Source organism: Lepidochelys olivacea (genome assembly GCF_965140295.1).
Source record: "Lepidochelys olivacea isolate rLepOli2 genome assembly, chromosome: 4".
Taxonomy (NCBI): domain Eukaryota; kingdom Metazoa; phylum Chordata; order Testudines; family Cheloniidae; genus Lepidochelys; species Lepidochelys olivacea.
The window spans coordinates 122,649,274-122,668,502 of NC_140414.1; the positions used below are offsets into that span (position 1 = coordinate 122,649,274).

Below are 19,229 nucleotides of genomic sequence, written 5' to 3' on the forward strand. Positions count from 1 at the left end.
AGGAAAGCCGAATAACGGATCGCGTCCTCCCAATTACCAGGGCCCAGGAAAACAATGCAATTAAAATGATAGATTGGCTGCACCAGCGAGCAGGGCGCACCGGGCGGCTTATTTAGCGCAAATTTTCCTTCTCCGTTGTGGATTGCAGCGTTTTGGACCCCCCTTTCACCAACCCCCGTCTAAGGCGAGGAGCGAGCAGCGCGGGCGCCTGGCTCCAGGGGTGTGTTCGGAGGCAGCGGCTCACAGGTGCGAGCCCCGGGGGAGGGAGGCGGGCGGGCGGGCTTCTCCGTGCTAAGGGGCTGAGTCAGCAGAATGGAAAGAGAGGGGGCGCCGGCGCGACCCTCCCTGTGCTCCCCGGCCATAACGCGGCTCCGCAACATCGCCGTCTAGAAGGGGGCAGGCTCGGGGAGCGCCGCACGCCCCCTTCTCGGCCCCCGCCGAGCGCCGCTGCCCCCGGGAGAGAGCGACGAGCGCTCGCGCGGCAGGAACAAAGCCCCCAGCCCCACCCAGCCCCTTTGCACCGCGCCTCCTGCCAGAGGCGCGGGGAGGGACCTGCAGCTCCACCGGGAGCCTGGGGGGAGCGACGCCCCCAGCCCGCCCCCATACTTGTGCCGCGCAACCCCCCCCCCCCGCTGGTACGGCTGCCTCACGAGGTCACTGTCCCCTCCCAGCCCGCTTGTACCGCCTGGCGCTGACCTCGACGAGGAGGGAAGAGCGACGCGCCTCCGCTGCTCCATGCCACGGCTACCCTGGCGGGAGCAATGCACCCCCCCCCCCCAGCCGCTTCGCGCCGCCGCCCCAGGACCTTGCCGGGGGACTGCGCCCCCCACGCCCCTTTGTAGCGCTGCTGCAGAGGGAGCCTTGCAGCCCCCCTCCAGCTGCACCAGCGGCCGGCGCAGGGGGAGCGAGTAGCGCGCCTCCCCCGGGGCCCCTTTGTGCTGCTGCTCGGATCTGCCCTAAGACACGCGGCGGATGCGTCACGGCGGAGGCGCTGCTGCTGCTAGCAACGCGCACAAGCCCATTCACCTCAAGGCAACCCATCCCCGATCGATCCTTTCCCGCCCCCCCGCCCGCCCCAAGCCGCTCCGGAGAGCCGTCCCAGCAGCTCCGCCATTTCCGAGAGCTGAAACAGAAGGGCTTGGAGCATCCCCTGCCTTGCACCCACCCACCGGCCCCGCACAAAGGGAAAAGGCAGAGGAGTAGGTGGGGTAAGTCCCAGCCTGTTCTTTCCCGTAGGTAGCGACTCTTTCGGCTGCGGCTATTTGGGAGAGGGGAGGAGAGCTTCATGCCCAGCATCTCGTGGTGGGGAAGGACGCTGGAGGGCTTCTCGTTGCGCTCTGCTCTCTCGCCCCCCTCTCCTGGAGATGGGCACGTTCAGAGACAGCCGAGAAGGGATGGATGCGGAGAGGGGGGCGATGTCGCTGGGCAGAGAGAGATGCAGAGACGGGGACTGTGGAAATGGATTGATGGACGTGGGGGGGGGGGGGGAAAGCTGTGTCGATGGAGAGATGCGGTGAAAGGGGCTGTGTGGATGGAGGGGACTGCGGGGATGGATGGATAAACTACATAGAAGGATGTTGCATTTCCACTTGATGTTATTCAGGGCTTCCAGAAAGCGCTCTGGAGAGGATGCCATTCGCCCTTGGACTGGGAAGGAACACAGAGTTTTAATTAGTCTTCTGTTTAAAAAACAAAAAACCAAAAAAAAACCAAAAACCCAACCTCCACCTCCTCCCAAACTGTGACACAATTATAGCTTATGCCTTCCTAATGACAATTCAGAAAGTAATAGCGATGTAAAAAAGTGGAATTAGATCACTTGAGATCAACAGAAGAAATTTTCCCTGAGGGGAAAAAAACAAAACAAAAACGTGTTTTAGGATTTGTGTGTTTGGGGCATATTTTTGGTGCAATATGAGTTTAAGGCCTATCACTGTGTTAAGGTTTTCATTTTTATGTGTGTGTACTTGTAGGACTTTTTTTTTTTTTTTTAATTTTTTAATCCAGGAAGGATGGTGAAACTAGGGAATAATTTCAGTGAGAAGAGCACAAAGCAGCCCCTTTTGGAGGATGGATTTGACACTATCCCCTTGATCACACCCCTGGATGTCAATCAGCTACAGTTCCCGCCTCCTGATAAGGTACAGTAGGCTACAGTTTCCACCACAGAGAATCACACCCAATCTCTCTCAAACAACAGGAGAATCATTTGTGTAATAAGCCATTTAGAAAACTCCATTTATTAGAGGGCATTTTAAGGAGTGGCTATTTCTTCTTGAGAAAAAAATAAATAATTAAGCCAATGATCATCATAAACATTTCAGTAAAAGTGATTTTTTCATTTAAATGCCATTAGTTATCATTAAAACACATACATATTATAGGGTTAGATGGTACTGAAAAAATCAGTGATAAGTACTTTTAGATTTCTTTGTTGCTTTGGGGATATGGTGTAGTATTTTGCAAGCTTGTCTGTGATATGTTGTCATTCTTTTCATTGTATGCCCTTATCTTCAGAATCTGTAAGGCAGCTGTGAAAATTCATTGGGGGTGAAATGTATCCTGCTGGCTGTAAAACCTCCCAAAGTGTGGAAGCATTGCTTTAGAACTCCACAGGGTGGGCTCAGGCAGGACAGCCACACAGGGAACTTCCACACCATTTGTGTGTCTCAGAAGGGGCTCCATGCTGATAAGCCAACTGGAAAGGGGAAGCTGTGGATGGGATAGTGGCTGGGTTACTAGATGCATAATTAACAGATTCTGTGGTCCAAAACTCCTGAATAGGGTGTGTGGATTAGTATCTGCTGTTCCAGCCCATAGGCTGGAGTGTGGATCAAAGAAAGGTTGTACTGCCACCCCCTATCCTGCCCACTTGGGGGAGAGGCTTGTATTTCACCTCCCTGACCGCTGCTTAGTGGTCCCTTATGCAAAGCCTGATTATTCAAACTTTGATGCAGAAGGGCAAGTGCAGAAACCTCAAGACATTTTTTCATTCCCCACACAAATAATCTGATAATAATTATCAGTTATGGGACATAATGGAACAGATACAAGAAAACAGTTTTGTGTTTTGTGTTTGTTTGTTTGGTTTTTTTTTTTTCAAACATTCTTCTGTTTGTATAAGTTAAAAGCTTACTGGTCTCTGGTGTTGATACCTTCTGAAAAATAATATAAGCAGCCATAAACTTGAACTGGAAATGGTCACTAAATACATATAGTAACAAATTTCGTGGTGAGTTTTTGCTTCATAATCTTTGAAGGCTTAGTTCTTTTCTTAGATAAATGGTAGGTATAGGTTGCATATCTTGAAAATCTCATGTGCTCTTACCCTAGAGATAAAGAATATCTGTAAAATTGTCTAAACGTTCATGTATGGTAGACAATAAGGGTCTATTTATACCCTCCATTACATGGGTGTAACTTCCATTGACATTTCTGTATAGTACGTGGTCACCACTTGGCAGGCACTTTAGATGGGATTAGCCCATAACATTGGCTTCAAAGCCCTAGAGCCTGTTTCTGCCCTCAGTTACATGTATGTAATTCCTGTGCTGAGGGCAGAATTGGACCCAAACGCTTTAAAACTGTTGTTGTGGCTGACTGTGTCTGCCAGTTGGTGAGCAGACAACCAGTTAGCAGGGTCCTGCATCCAGAGGCCAAACTTGCTGAGTGTGCATGTTATATTACTCAGCTGCTAAGCAGAGCCTTGAACCAGGAACCCCTGTGGTCCACAGGCAGCAGATTAATGAAAATGGAGCCACTGTGGTTAATCCAGTAAGAGCTGTACTAAGTTTGTCATTACTGGAAGTTGTTCTTTGATTAGTACGTGGTCAAGTAGCACTGGGCAGAACTCCCACTGCAGATAACAGGAGTTGTGTGAGCAGAACCAAGGGCAAGTTATGGACCCGAACAGAGGACTCAAACATTTGGTTAGCATTTCTTCTTTCCCCACTGCTCATCTGTGTGTGTGTGTGTGGTGTTTCCTTTCCTTTGTGCAATCATTTACAACGAGTAGAAGAGTATTTTACAGGCCTCAATGGGTCCCTTTTGTGCCCAGCCAGGTAAGATGCTTCTTAGTTCGTAGACCACTGATACAGACTTAAATGTTTTATTTTTTAATAGAGCTCATATTAAAGATGCCAGTAGTAGAAAGGATTGACAGAAATCAAATTCTGAAGTAGCAGTGTAGTCTTGTGTAATAAATGTAAGTACATATTTCACATATCCAAGCTTATGCAGTTACAAAGCTCTGGTGTTGCAGTGAAGCATAAAACCTTCATGAAGAGTAGTGACTAATGCTAAGAATTTGATGTTTTTGACAGTTTCTAAATTAAAGGCTGAATTGATTTAAGTATACTTTTGGTTATATTAAACAAAAGAAAACATTATATAACCAGGCAGCTACAACTATGATCACTGTCAGTTGGATGTGATTTTTTTTTTGAATGCCTGCAATTATGCAATATGATGAAAGGGGGGTAGGTGGGGGGGGAAAAATCCCAAAACCAATTAACTCCCATGATGCCACTGAACATATCTATAATCAAAATGAAGATAGGATGTTTGGAAACTAGTTTCTAAAACTAACACATCTATGTAATATTCTAAAGATATTGTGTATGTTTTGTGGAATTGGGCCCAAACCATCACATGTTTCAGAGAAGGAGCTGGCTGAGAAAGTAGGCAAACCCAAAGCTTTCGGTTCAGTGTCTGGCTTAAGTGTCACAGTTCTGCTTTCAGAGGTGTATAGTTCCCACTGACATCAGTGGGTTTCATCTAATGACAGTATTGGGCCCTAAAACCAAAAAGGATACAGAGTTATAATCTTTGGAAGATGACAAAATATGGAACAGATCATTAAGGCTTTGGGAGGCAAAGGGAGGATTGTGCCCAGTTTTGAATGCGATGCTATAGAGACGGTATTGGAAAAAGTTGTAGAAGATGATGAACTATAACTTTGTGAAGGAATAAAGGAATCTAGATTTGTATTCACTAGAATACAAGAGATTAATAGGGACATAACTGAGGTATGGAATATTTTAAGGATATGATGATGAGATGGAATTGTTTGATGGGGCTTTTAGGGCTTTCAGGAGTCTCTTTACAGAGAAGGCCTGTGTGCAGTTACTACCATAGGTAAATATTTTTTTTAAAAGTTAGCCTGACACTTGAACAATATCACAGCATAGATGCAAAACACAGTATGTAGATAGGTGGGTGGATGGACCTACACTTCTTTCAGTCCCAGAATGCTACTGTGGAAGAATACTGCTATTGTTACTATGTTGTCATCCGCTCGATTTTATTTTTATTTTTTTAAACTGACCTCTTAATTGACTATCTGATCCAGTCTATCTCTGGTTTCAAACCTCACTAGTTGAATTCCCCTGAAGCTGATAGAGATGACCACTGTGACAGACTGACAATATCCTGAACAAACCTGATGGAATTAAGATCAACTTTATTGAATTAAGCTAAATCGTATTGAATTTGGGTTAATATCTTTGGAGTACATTGTACTAAAAATGCAATTGTGTATGTGTTGTGCTGTTGTGTATCTTCTCTAGTAAGGAGGGGGAGGCTAATGTACTGCCTCTGTTTTCAGACCTTTGAAACCCACTTCCCCAGCCTCCTCCCCAGAAAGGTGCACAGATACTAGCTCAAACTGGATTTTCCAGGGACCAACAAACAAAGGAAGAATTTTGGGATAAACAGCATGGTTTTAAACTGGCTCTTGACCTTCTTCCTGATCCAGTAAACAGACAGGGCCCTGGTCCAGAGCGGGCCCCAATCCTTTGGGAAGGATTGGAAGGACTGGGCCTAATGAGGCCCCATAAGACTGGGTGCTTGTTCTGAGCTGAAGCTGTGATGAGCTTGTAACCAGAAGGAATCCCCTTGGGTGAGGGGTTGAAGGACTGCTCCTGACAGACTCCATGTTAGGGTGATTTCTAGTAAGCTTATTAAAATGTGTATAGGTACTTTTATTGTTTTTTAGTATATTTTCTTTGTAGTGCTTTTTTACCTTAATAACATAAGCTTGCATAGGAAGTGTTGTGTGGTATCTTATAATGGTAGCAATTACGCCTGGTAACAGTCTCTGAAAAGAAAGCAAGTAGGTGTCCTTGGGCAACCTGTCTGTGCTGGGAGTAACACAGTGAAGGCAAAAAGAAAGGGAGTACTTGTGGCACCTTAGAGACTAACCATTTTATTTGAGCATTTATTTGAGCTACACGAAATCTTATGCTCAAATAAATTGGTTAGTCTCTAAGGTGCCACAAGTACTCCCTTTCTTTTTGCGAATACAGACTAACACAGCTGTTACTCTGAAACAGTGAAGGCAGAGAACTGTGCTGCCTGGAAATACCCCAGTCAGAAGGGAGAGAGATGTGGATCGTCACCCAGAAGGACAACAGCTGGGAAGCTGAAAGCCTGAGAGTAGATGCCCTTGCTGGACCAGTGAGGGGAAATACAGGTGCAGTTATATCTGCTCTTAAAATATACTAAAGGAATGGGGAAACAAATCAGCACCACATCATATTTGATCTTGACCAATAGTGGATTGAACTAACCAATTGCATTTCTGATGTGCTCACATGCACCTACACCCCTCTGCACAAATAAAATGTAGCAACATCAATGCAGCGTTTAAACAAAACCAATCATTTGTGGAATAGTCTTCTAATTATATGCTCCCTTCAGCTTCCTCAAAAACACATGGAAGGGAAATTCATCAGTATTTGCTAGTTGACAAAGGGTAAAATTGATAGGAAGGATATTTTCATGTCCTCCATGAGGGAATGATATGTAATAGGAAGAATTACTTAGTTAGCATCACTAGTGTGTCTGATGCCAGTGAAAGTGGATAAAATGAATTCAAAAAATTACTTGGTGGTTGTGACCCAAAGCACCCCTGCATTTACACACTACAGTATTGTAAAAATCTTTGCACAAAATATGCCGTATGAGGTATCATTTGAAAACTAATAACTCACTCATTAATATTCTTGCATGATGTATGTATGCAATGGGTATTAAGAATTATGAATCTATGCTGCAATTATAACTGTGTGTAAACCAGGTGTGTTGGGGAGTTGTTAAACGGGTGTATCCTGAACAAAGGAGTTTGTGTTTCCATCAATTTACATGTAAACAGGCCCATCAAGCTAACAAGAGGTGGAGGAAAACACACTAACAAGTGGGAGAGAAGACAGGATGGTGTCTACGACACCCAGCAAGAGAGAGAAGCTTGGTCTGGGTATTACTTTTCAGAAGAATCCATTTCAAAGTGGCCTATAAAGACAAGGGAGCTGTACCTCAAGTGATAAGCAATTGAATCAACAAATTGAATGCAATATTAATGCATCATGTAAGATCTTTTATGAATGCATGCCCAGATAGGAGGGACTGTCACAGCTGTCAACTTGTCCCTATGTAAATTAGGCATGGTGGAATCAAACAATAGAAGTCCCATTTACATAGAAATCACCTAGGGGATGGGAAGCCCACAGGAAGAGAAGAACAGTATGAGGTCATCCTTCCTCTTGAAACAAGTTCATTGGACTTTGGAAAATAGAAGTAAAGATGGAAGCCATCTTTGGCATCCACCACTAGACTGACACAAGAGGCCAGAGTTCTTGCAAGCTGAGAAAGATGGGCCTTAAAACCAAGATGCAGGGGAGGGGTTTGGAACTGAATATAGGTGAGAAACCTGCTTGGGCAAAGATCTTTCATCTAATAAGACAAGGGAAGCCAGTGCCTTGTATTTTTGTGGAAGGTCCTGACTGAGGGAAAGTCAGCCATGACTTGAAGAATGACCTGGTTAGCATAGGTGCTGGGAATAGGTGTGTGGGGGGGTGCTGCAGCGACCCATGGCTTCCATTATATACCGAGTTTACAGTTTGGCTCAATGTCTCTCAGCATTCCCACTATAAAAATTGTTCCAGCACCCCTGCTGGTGAGAGGAACTATCTTGAATAAAGCCTGTATCTTGTTAGATTAAGTTTTAAGCTCTAGTTTTGTTTTACTTATACTTGAACTCACTTAACCTATGTTTATTTTGTTAATTTTTTTCATTTTTACTCAGTGCTGTGTTTTACAGGGAAGTGTGTATTTACCCTGGTTAGCTTAATAAGCTGTGATGTTTTGTGTCTTTAGAGGAATAAACAAACAATATTATTTCTCTGAACTTTCCAGGACAGAGCTGGGCATTGCAGAGCACACAGTTTTGGGAAAACTTGGGACTGGGAGTGTGCTGGAGTCACACTGCAAGTAGTAACCCAGACTGATGAAAGCCAGAGTTAGGCTGTTGACAGGCTGCTGGGGTCAGGGCTGTCTAGCACTCAGACAATCAGGGTGTGATCTGCATGTTGGTAAGCTAGTTATGAGCAGCCCAGGTTGGAAGTTACAACAGGAAAGCATTGTGAGGCACCCAAGCTTACAGGGCAGGTGGTGACAACTCCTCACCAGTCCAGATTCCACCCCAGAATGTGACAATGGTATCCTTTTAATTGCATTGGGAAATTTACATTATTTCATATGTAAAGCTATGACCAAGAATAGTCCCATGTCTAGTGCAAAGCTAGGTGTTTTGGGGAAATAAGCCTTAGGGTGTGCAGATCTAATTAAAAAGAAAAGGAGTACTTGTGGCACCTTAGAGACTAACCAATTTATTAGAGCATAAGCTTTCGTGAGCTACAGCTCACTTCATCAGATGCAGTAGCTGTAGCTCACGAAAGCTTATGCTCTAATAAATTGGTTAGTCTCTAAGGTGCCACAAGTACTCCTTTTCTTTTTGCGAATACAGACTAACAGGGCTGTTACTCTGAAACAGATCTAATTAGTAATCAATCGCTTTTTTGTTGATGTTTTTGATAAGGTTGTGGTCAAAACGAAAACAGAATATGAACCTGATCGCAAGAAAGGAAAATTTCGTACCCCCAAAATAGCTGAATTCACAATCAGCATAACTGAAGGAGTTTCGGAAAGATTTAAGGTAAGCAAGGCTATCTATGCTGTTAATAACTCAATTGCTGTTACAGAACTACACTCAATCAATTACCAACTATAGTCAAAGAAAACTTGATTTAAAGAACAAAGATATGGCAGAAAATTTTTTAAAAATTGAGTGCAACTACAGTATCTCAGCATTAGTAATTAGGACCAACTCTTGCAGTCCTTACATCCAGGTACTTCACTCCTTACTTTGACAAAAATCCCATTGAAATTTGTCCGTGGAAGTTCAGCATGATTAAGTGGCGAGTATCTTACGGGCATGTAACTCCCATTATGTGACTAATACTCCCATTAGCTTTAGGGGAGAAGTACTGTACAGGCATCCACTTTCTTTTTTGCTTATTTTTTTTTTACCGTTTCAAACACATTCTGTTAAAGGAGCAGTCTTTTCCCCAATGTTATTCCTTGTGATGGTTAGTGAATTTGAATACACTGCCACCATCTTACTAATTCCCTGAGCCACCAAATCAAACAGCTCTGTTACTAGTTCAAATTTATCCCCTAGTATGGTGATGTATGAAAACTCTTACCATCTGATGCCTGTTCAGTGAAAGTGAGTGGTCTAAGTCCATTCCTTGGTGAAAATGTGTCCACATCACAATAACTCCCTTTGTAGGTAGTCTGACAGAGACAAAGGACTTACCGGATGAAAAGACTTGAATCATTCCTCCACCCCAGCCCCAGGATAGGGTTCCTCGAGCCATATTAGCAAGGCAAAGTGTTGAAATGTCAGCAACAAGGCAAGCTTCTGTACCTGTTCTGTCAAACTTCAATTTCCTGTCTGTCTGGCACCTTGCACAGGCATTAAGTTCACTCAGAAAACATCTTTAAAATATTTAGTGTGTGATGGCAGTTTAAAGTGCACAGACTAAAACATGGCTAGAAGGTTTAAGGTTTAGTTTGGAGATAGAATGCTGGGCTGAAATAAAGAACCATATTCTTTTCCCAGTGCACATGTGTAACTCCCATTGGTGTTAATGGGAGTTTTGTGGGCACGTCAAGAGAAGAACATACTCTTTAGCATGCAGAATAGAACACAGCAACCATGCATGAACAATGATTCTGAAAGTTCTTTAGGCCAAAAGCTGCCCTCAGAAGTGTACAGATAGCTTGCTTTGATTTCAGTGACGGCTATATGCATATAGCCAACAGTGGAATTGGAGTCTTTGTGCCTGTGTTGAGAGAGAGAGCTGAGCAAAGAAGACCTCTCTGAGCAGCAAGTGCATTGCTTGTAATATTGTTGTGTAGTCATTTCTAATTTGTACGGCTGAGCAGTTAGAAGCATACTTGAAACAAAATGTCTTTTAGATACGACTTTACAATTACCTCTCTGGGATTAATCTCAAACTACAGGGTTGCTAGGTAGTGCTGCTAGGTAACTGCTGCATCAGAGAGATTTCTGTAAGATTTTTGTATCTCTGGGGAATTGCATGATGAATCACACTATGGCTGTATGTCTAGGTTTCTGAAGGGAGGGCGTGAGGGGTTGACCAATTAGGAAAATTGTAGTTTGTTTAATAGAAAACAGTAGTTTCATACAGAACAATCAAGCCCTAAAAATGTCCCTCAATTTCCTTATAGCAGTGTTAGGATTAAGTTATGCTGCTTTGTAACATTTTAGAAAAGACTGACTGCTTCTCCAGCAGAGACGATTGTTATATTCACCACTCCCAGTAGTAAACAGTTCATGAATAATTGATAAAATTTCATAAATATGCAGATGAAAAGAAGAGATGATTGTGGGATTTTCTCCTGGGTCCTTATTTATTGTGAACCATCATGTTAACTGCTGCTGCTGATTTCTGAGAGAGCAAAAGGATGTTTGTTTGAAAGTCAAATATTTGCTATAATTATAAAATGCATTATTTAACTGGTAGGATATTGACTTTGGCTGGTGTGCATGGAAAAAGCTTCAGAAGCTGTTTTAATGACTTTAGTATTGTACATCAGCTATGGATATGCTTTCTGCAGACTAAAAACATAAAATTGCACTAAAAATATAAACAAACATATTTACTAATAATTCACATGTGTATTCCAAGATGTAGTCCTTAAATAAGGACAAAGCAGATTGTATTTTGGGGATTCATTAGTGCAGATCATCTAAAGCTGTGCTTCTTAAGAAGTTCTACATTATGACAAACTAAGCAAACAACAGGTGCATATGTCATATACCTCATTTGTTTCAGCAGTTGGGTGAATAGGAAGTTGTAAAATATATTCATTCCGACTACACTATCATAGTTATAATACAGCTGAAATTGTTTTAGAGTAGAATTAAAGTGTAATTTTTCCCTATAGCTTAATTAGATATATACAGTCAGATTCTGTTTGTTACTTCAATGCAACTGAAATCAGGATTTGTCCAAAATGGACAGAATATGGACATTGTGTATATATGAGAATCCAATTCTGGTTTTCCGCAAGTAACCACTCTGGTATGGACATGAATTTAAATGGCTAGTTTAGAGTATGAATAGATGTCTGTGGAATTACTGTGGAGAAATATGGGGAATTATTCTGTCACCTTTGGAAAGCCAGCTTCAATTGAATTACATGTAGAGGTTTTTATCTTGTCTCCAACAAGTTGTCCACAACACAGAATCGCTACACATAGTTCAGCATGGCTGGCAGTCTCTGCTCAGAAGAGACCTATGGTGGGAATTGTGGGAAGAGGAAGAAGCTATTGCAGGTCAGAATTGAGGTGCATTGACACCTAGGAGTGAAATACTGATTCAACTGAAATCAGTTATGACTCCCATTGACTTCAGTGGAGCCAGGATTTCACACTAGATGTTCGATATTCCTCCCATTGAACACTGGCATAGTGATGCACACGCTGTCGGCTGCACACAACAGTTTCAGAAATAAAGTGGTGCACTATTGAAAGATGATGCTTTTACCTTTTGTGAAATAAACCTTGGTACAGAAACACTTACAATTTAAATGATTTGGAAAGTAAATGTTTCAGTTTCCCCAATACATTTCAAGCCTTTTTTAAAAAATTGTAGTACATTTTATAATCCATGTTGTACTTACAAAGGCAAATGAATTCTTCAGACATTATCCTTGACATCTATGCACACATCAAACTACACAGCCAAAGTCCGAAGCCTATTTGCAACACAAGTCATGTGCTATGAAGTAACAAACAGTTGTTTAAATATTTACAAGCGGTTATGGGAAAGCAAAAGAGGCATCCTCTTAAAAAAAACAAAAACAAAAAAACCCCAGTTTTCATTATTCACATCCTACAGTTTGGTATCTTTTCCCTATTATTTCAATAAGCCATTTTAATACATGGAAGAAATGTAAGTGTATACAACATACTTAAAGGTTTCATTATTGATCTACTTAAAGGGATAGAATCAATTTTAAGAATGACCTTTCTTTCTGAAGAGACTCAAGGTGGGTGAGGTGATATCTTTTCTTGGACCAATTTCTATTGGTGGAAGAGACAAGGTTTCAAGCTTCATAGAGCCATGGGGTACCCAGGGCAGTGAGGCACCTCGCTACCACCTGCCCTTAATATGATGAAGCCTTGTCTGTGCCTGCCATGGGTCAGCTCCCCAACTCCACTGGCAATGGGCAACACCTAGCATTCCCCTCCCAGCCTATGCAGGTTGTATTGTCCCTCTGCAGGTTAGTGATAAACGTACCAACCCCTGAGTTCTCCAAGTATCTCCCTGGAGTGTCCAGCCCGTTTCCTGAGACAGCATGCTGCCAGCTTGTTGCTTTGGTAAAGGATATCCTATTATGTCTCTCTTTGCAACCTCATATATGTCAGAACAGTCCATTGACCTTTATTCCCATGGTATGTTTTACAACAGCATTAACCTGCAGTGATATAGCCAGACTTAGTCTTGAATAATTACATTCTGCCTGCCTAAAATTCTCCTGGATAACAATAGACTTCTCTGTGTGGCCTAAACTGTTTTGCATTGTTGCTGTATTTCCTCCCAGACGTGCCTGCATTTCAGTGGTAAGTGGAACAGATGTATAGGTTGTGAGTCACTTGGATGAAAGGTAAATACAAGTTTTCACTCTTTAGTGTGGCATCAAGTGTGCTAGGTACCTTACAGACAAATCAGAAACGAGGTTCCTGTTCCAAAGCGTCTACAACCTAAATTGCTTAATATGGAGACAGAGACTGGGGGATGGAATGCGACGAAAAGTAAGTGGCTGAGCAGGGAAACCTAGAGCATGCCATGTTAGTTCCATGTTTACTAACATGAATGTTTTTAGGAGGGGAGGAGTAAGATTTATATGCCTCCTGACGGATGTGTGCTTTGAGGAAAAAATTTGATGGAGGGGAGAGTGGTTAACCCAGTCTATCAGGCTTCCAAAGGCTTCAGGCAGAAAGGGGCTAGTTGAAAGACAGTGTGGAGGTGAGGACACAAGGAGCAGTAAGCCAAGTAAGTGAACAAGAGAAAGTAAAAGGAGAAGAGAACAGAGATGGGAGCTAAATTGCACATGGCATTGAAACAAATTGACTTTTAGCTAAGGTGGTTAAATTTAATTCAGAAGGGGAGGGGAAACCAGTAAGGGATTTGAAGAGGGGCAGACGGTGTTTGAGCAGTGGATAACTTTTTGCATTAGCATTTTGGGTTGGTTGAAAGGGAGCAAGGTAAATGTCAGCAAAGTGAGAGAGGAGGAGGTTGCAGTAGTCAAGGAGAGAGGTGAACACCGCTTCGACAATATTTTTTGCAGCTGTCGTGTAGGGGAATGGATTGATTAGAAGATCTTGTAGCATTACATCTGTTGCTTTTCAGACTTTTTGATTTTTGTGTGTATCATTTGCCTCTTCCTATGTTAGTTTAATTGTCAGAACCCGGGAGTTTTGTTTCTTTAGTATCTCCAAAATCCATAATCATTTAACTGTACCCACAGTAGGAACCTTGGTTCATTTGTTAGTCATCTCTTGCCTAGATTATCGTAATGGGCTTCTGCCACAATTCTGGGATTACTGACAGGTGCCTCCTGCTGTTTGGGTGCTGCAAAACTTGTAGGGGACCCCCATCTGCATAAACAGGAGTCTCAGAACTGAATAGTCTGCCTGCGTTTTGAAGGGGATGGGGCTCCTGGCTCCCACTCCCCATGTCCTTTCAGTATAGTTCCGTATTCCCTAACTTCGGGAGGGGTTGAGCATAGCAATACCAACCGTTTGGTGGCTCGCCTTGGGGCTTGCTGAACCTATCCTGCCCAGATGGTAAGCCAGAGACTGCTGTCTCCTTGTAGGATCAGTTTGACCTTCTAGAGAGCAGTTTCCCTGAAGCCTTCCAGGAGTCCTCTCTTGGGAGCTGTAGAGCTGCTGTCTGCTCTCTCCCAGAGATGTCCTGCAGTTGACTGGAACTTCCTGCTTTCTAAACCCTGATTCCACCCCGATACAACTGACCCAGCTGGAGAGGTGGGCAGCCTTGTTCACAGCAGCTCTTTAAGCCCTTTGTCACTGGTGCAGGGTTCATGCACCCCACCATAGCTTCTGGCTAGACTTTCACTTAAAATCTATTCAGAAATCTGTCATATGCTTAATATATTGTCACCTCTTCCGTCTGAGGAATCACACCACAGTGCTGTCTAAAACCAGGTGAAAAGGACTCTTTTAAAGAACAATATAATAGAAATATTTACATGAACTGTTTTTGTACTTATAAAAATCATTTAAAGGGGTAATCACTCCTGTGCAATGGTGGAGACCCAAACGCTTCCCAGGAGAGTACTCAGGCATGCACGCTCACTAGCAGACACACTCTCTGCTCCCACTGTGTCGGCACTCCGGCCATGAGCAGAAGAGATGCGAAGTCCCCTTGGGGACAAGAACAGCTGTGTCTGTACCAGGATTTCTACCTTTTTCCCCCATCTGAACAAAGGATGAGGGTGAACTGCCAGGACCACTGTAGGAGGAAGAAAAGAACCTTCCCCTAGGTGAGGGAGAGGATGAAAAGCTACTGGAGGGAAGCAGTAGAGTGACTGTTTCAGTTGGGAGTCATGGATGTGGAGCACCTTGCTCATGTCCTTTGCCTCCATCCTCCCACCCCTCAAATTGCCGTTGGCAATTGGTTGTTCTTGGGGGGGGGGGGTGGCCATGGGGATCGAATGAGGGTTCGGGGGGGGCGGTGGGTGAGACTTGCTATAAAGATGGGGATTTGAATGGGGAGGATCAGTTGTGTGGGAGAAGTGGATTTCTTGCCAGGTGATTGGATCAGAGTCTGGAGGGTTGCTCTGGGATATCAAAACGAGGGTTATTGTGTGATCAGGGGAAATTTGGCTGTTGGCAGGTAGATGAGGCTTTGGTCAGGCTATAGGAGAGGATGAGTGAATTGGGTGGAACTGAGGGGAGTTCAGATTGTAATCTACAGACTTTATTCTTTCCCTCTCCTTGCATATGCCTCTATGGATATATACAAGGAGTAACTTGTATCTTGGAGGGGGGAAGGATGGGAGGAGGATAAGACACCTGGTTGGAAGGAGCCAAGAGATTTCTGATTAGGGGTTTGGAAATGTAGCATGGTTGTAAATTGCAAGCATCACAGGAATAAGAATTCACATTTGAATGCCATTATTAATTAATTAGGTAATATATTTTATAATAGTGTGGGATAATGGTAAGACCTGGGAACAGAGAATTGGGAGACCTGGGATCTATTTCCAGTTGTGGACTGTGTGACAATGGGCCAGTCATTTAGGACCTGAGCTGCAGAAGCACTGAGCACCCACAGCTCCAAATGAGGTCAGTGAGAGATATTTATAGTCAACACCCCTGAAAATCAGCCCCCCAAAGCCTTATTAGCAAGGTGCCAAGCACCTACAACTCCCAGTAAAATTGCAGGATTGGACATAAGAATGGCCATACTGGGTCAGACCAGTGGTCCATCTAGCCCAGTCCCCTGTCTTCCAAGTCACGTAATTTTGTTTGGCTCTGTTTACTGTTGTTTCTCTGGCTGAAACGTGTGCTATTTTTTCTGATTTTTTTTTTTATTTTTTTTTTTAAAGCCTTTTGCAGCATCTAGGCACATGTGCATCCATTTAGAATTTCAGCTAAAAATAACAAGGTCATTTCAAAGACAACTCCCCAAACAACAAATATAAAACACTCAGGCTACACCTCTCTCAGGCAAAGGCCTGATGAGATAAGCTCTGCAACATGCCCTTTAGCTCAACCATCTTGGGTTTCTAAGGACAAGGGGAGAGCCCCACCCGCAGTTCCATTCTGGGAATGGGTAGTTTGAACACGGAAGCTCACATCACAACCATCAGGATGATGCTTAGGGAAAGAGATTGTCTAACGCCCTGCTCCAGCACCCTTTCAAGTCAATGGGAGTCTTTCCATTGACTTCAGTGAGCATAAAGACCCTCAATCATGGGGCTTTTTTAGGTCAAAGTCAACACCATGAATTTTACTCAGTAACAGACTGGTAACCAGTGCAGTCTGTTGAGCACAGATTGTCACATGCTCTACCACATGCACTGCTAGGTAGCTGGGCAGTTGTATTTGGAGTTTCTAGTCTTCAAAGGTAGCCTTATTTTGAACACATTGCTGTATTTCCATTTGGAGGTGGCAAGACACTTCTGCAGTGCAGCCTGCATGTGATAAGTTGCTGGTGCAACCTATGAATTCTAGAGCACTGAGAATCCAAAAAGGATCCCCAGACTGCAAAGGTCATTAACAAAAAAGTCTCACATCCCCTAACTAGAGGAAGCAGATAACACTTTCTCCATACCCTCTGGATGGTTTTCTTGCACCCACCAGTGGCAGTTCTGTCATATCTAGATTGATCTTAAGTTGCTGACATCCAAACCCCTGTTTTGGGAAGGCATTGGGAAAGGAAATACACTTAACCAATGCAAGCTAGACTTAGAGCTTATGTTATCCTGATACTGCTGCCCCAAACCACCTCATTCTCTCCCAGCAGGCTTAAGCACATATTGAACAGGAAAGGTGACAACAGAACCTTTCAATACAAGGGCCTTTTGTATTAATTTAGATGGAATAAATGGTGCAGAGGTGTTAACCCAGTCACTGTCCAGCATTAAACAGTGTTAAAGTCTGGGGCTTGTTATACAGAGACCTCAGCTTGCTTAGAACCATGGAAAATCCACATTAAACATTCTTTTAACTTTTTATTAAAAAAAGCAGGAAAAACAGTTAGAACACTTGAAATGTACAGTAGTGAGGTTTTCATATTAACAACATCCCTTGTTTCCTTTCCCTTCCGCTTGAGAGAGATTTTTAGAAGGAAACCCCCCTTGTTTGACAATCTCTTAGATGGTAATAACTGTCCTTTTGGGGTAAAGAGAAGCTAGTTGAGATGGGCAGGAGAAGTTGTTGTGACTGTTGCTGTTAAAATCCGATACCGTTGAATCCCAGGTGGTGGTTGGGATTCAGCTGGCCTGGTAAAGGTGGTGATGTCATCTGGGTCCCTCTTTCTGGCCTGATATGGACATCTCTCAGGATCAGGACGACGACGGCCTGGGGTCCCAGAAGATGGTGGGGATGGCAACCATGATGGTGAAGCTTACTCCAGTAGCCACCTTCTCTTCTTCCTCTTCCTCTCAAAGACTTTCTTTAAGGACCCCAAAAGGGAGTGATGGGTGGAACAGCCCATCCCCTGATAACTGAGGGACAAAACAAGGCCAAGTTTCCAACACACCAATTGCGGTCCATTAATTTCCGGACACTTTCTTGTTTACCAAGCATGATCTCAACATAGTCCTGGAGTTATACTAATTGTCCTTTTTGTTAGGACTAATTCAGTTTTTGTGTCTGGTAATTAGTTGACCAACTTTTCATGGTTTAATTCCCAAGCAGACACAGTTATAGGCCCAATTGTCACAACAGCCCTCTAGGCAATGAACAAATGACTGGAACTATCTTCTGTCTTCTCTAATTGGGAGGAACAGGGGCACTCTTGCTACTCTGTTCACCACTTAGTGGTTAATTACCTGTTTGATTTTTTTTCTTTTATTGCAAAGCACACTGATACTAGACAGGTATTAAGTACATTAATGAGTGATAATGTAATAAGCAATGCATTAGTAACAAGAATGTTGTATTTTCTCTCCTTGCAGGTAACTGTTCTGGTCCTTTTTGCCCTTGCATTCCTAACATGTGTTGTATTTCTAGTAGTCTACAAGGTTTACAAGTATGATCATACCTGTCCGGAAGGATTCGTTTTCAAGGTAAAGCACACACATTCTAGAAAAACAGAAGAACATGCAAAAGTGTCTCTGCTACTTTTTCCTTATCCTTGGGGAAAGTTATGTTTATTTGCATAATTTAATTTTTTTATAGAATAAGGCTCTATTTCTTTCCGCATACTCACCACCTCACTTATCAACTATCTCATAATTTTCATAATGTTCTTGGTTCTTTTTGCTGCTGCTCCAGAGATCAGGCGAACATCATTCTTAATGCCTGTGCACTTAAAATTAGGTAATCTTCACCTGCAGCTGTTTGAAAGATGTTCTTAGTTATTAGGCAAGATGGATATCACGTGTGCCCCCAAATTTATAGGCCATAGGAAAGAACAAAGATATAAATCTAAATCATGGAGTGAAGCATCTGGACTCAGCTCCTACTTTGGATTTATGACAGATGTATGAAAGTTGTCATAGTGTGAGTGAGAGTGTGTGTAAAAAGTTCTTATATGCTCCGGGGGGAATTCTGCATCACTGCACATGTGCAGAATTTATGTCCCCTGCAGATTTCTTTGCTTCCCTGCAGAAAAATGTCTTTTTGAGGGGGAAGCAAAGGAAAGACACAAGCAGTCATGCGACCCTCTCCAGCAGTATGTTTCGGGTGCCCAGGCAGCTGGCAGAGAAGTAATCACTGTGGGGCAGGGGTTGGGACTGGGGAAGACCCAGCTGGTGGCTCCTATCCTGTGGTGGGCTCAGCTGCTAGTCCCAGCTGGGCTCGGGGGGATGGGACTTCCTCTTCCCCTGCACTGTATCTGGGGCCAGGTCAGATCCCAGATTTCTCCCCCAGCTGCAGGAAGCTCTGCAAATCCTCCCACCCACTTCCTGAATGCATCGCTCCTCAGATGCAACAGGATCCCTACACAGGGAGCTGCTTCCCCATCTGCCCAACCCCTGTGTATCCAGACCCCCTCATACCCAAACCTCCCACTGAGCCCCCGCCCCATTCGCCCTGCACTTGGACCACCACGACGAGCCACCTGGATCCCCACCCTTCTGAGCCCCAACCATCTTCACCTGGA

General features: G+C 43.6%; 2 protein-coding genes across 3 annotated transcripts in view; one reads left to right on the forward strand and one right to left on the reverse strand.

The window, feature by feature from the left end:
* NSG1 (neuronal vesicle trafficking associated 1) overlaps positions 1-19,229 on the forward strand; it is a 25,959-nt gene continuing 6,730 nt past the window's right edge. Inside the window, exons 1-4 of one of the 2 annotated variants that reach the window (XM_084627468.1) lie at positions 1-246; positions 2,008-2,141; positions 8,876-8,992; positions 18,082-18,192. In XM_084627468.1, coding sequence (XP_084483594.1) covers positions 2,013-2,141; positions 8,876-8,992; positions 18,082-18,192 — 357 coding nt within the window. In that variant the 5' untranslated portion in view covers positions 1-246; positions 2,008-2,012. Of the gene's footprint in view, positions 247-744; positions 1,209-2,007; positions 2,142-8,875; positions 8,993-18,081; positions 18,193-19,229 lie in introns of those variants that run through there. The other variant, XM_084627467.1, reaches the window with a different exon arrangement.
* The window catches only part of STX18 (syntaxin 18), a 117,703-nt gene continuing 114,514 nt past the window's right edge, over positions 16,041-19,229 (reverse strand). Inside the window, exon 11 of the mRNA XM_084627466.1 lies at positions 16,041-17,628. Coding sequence (XP_084483592.1) covers positions 17,566-17,628 — 63 coding nt within the window. The 3' untranslated portion in view covers positions 16,041-17,565. The remainder of the gene's footprint in view (positions 17,629-19,229) is intronic.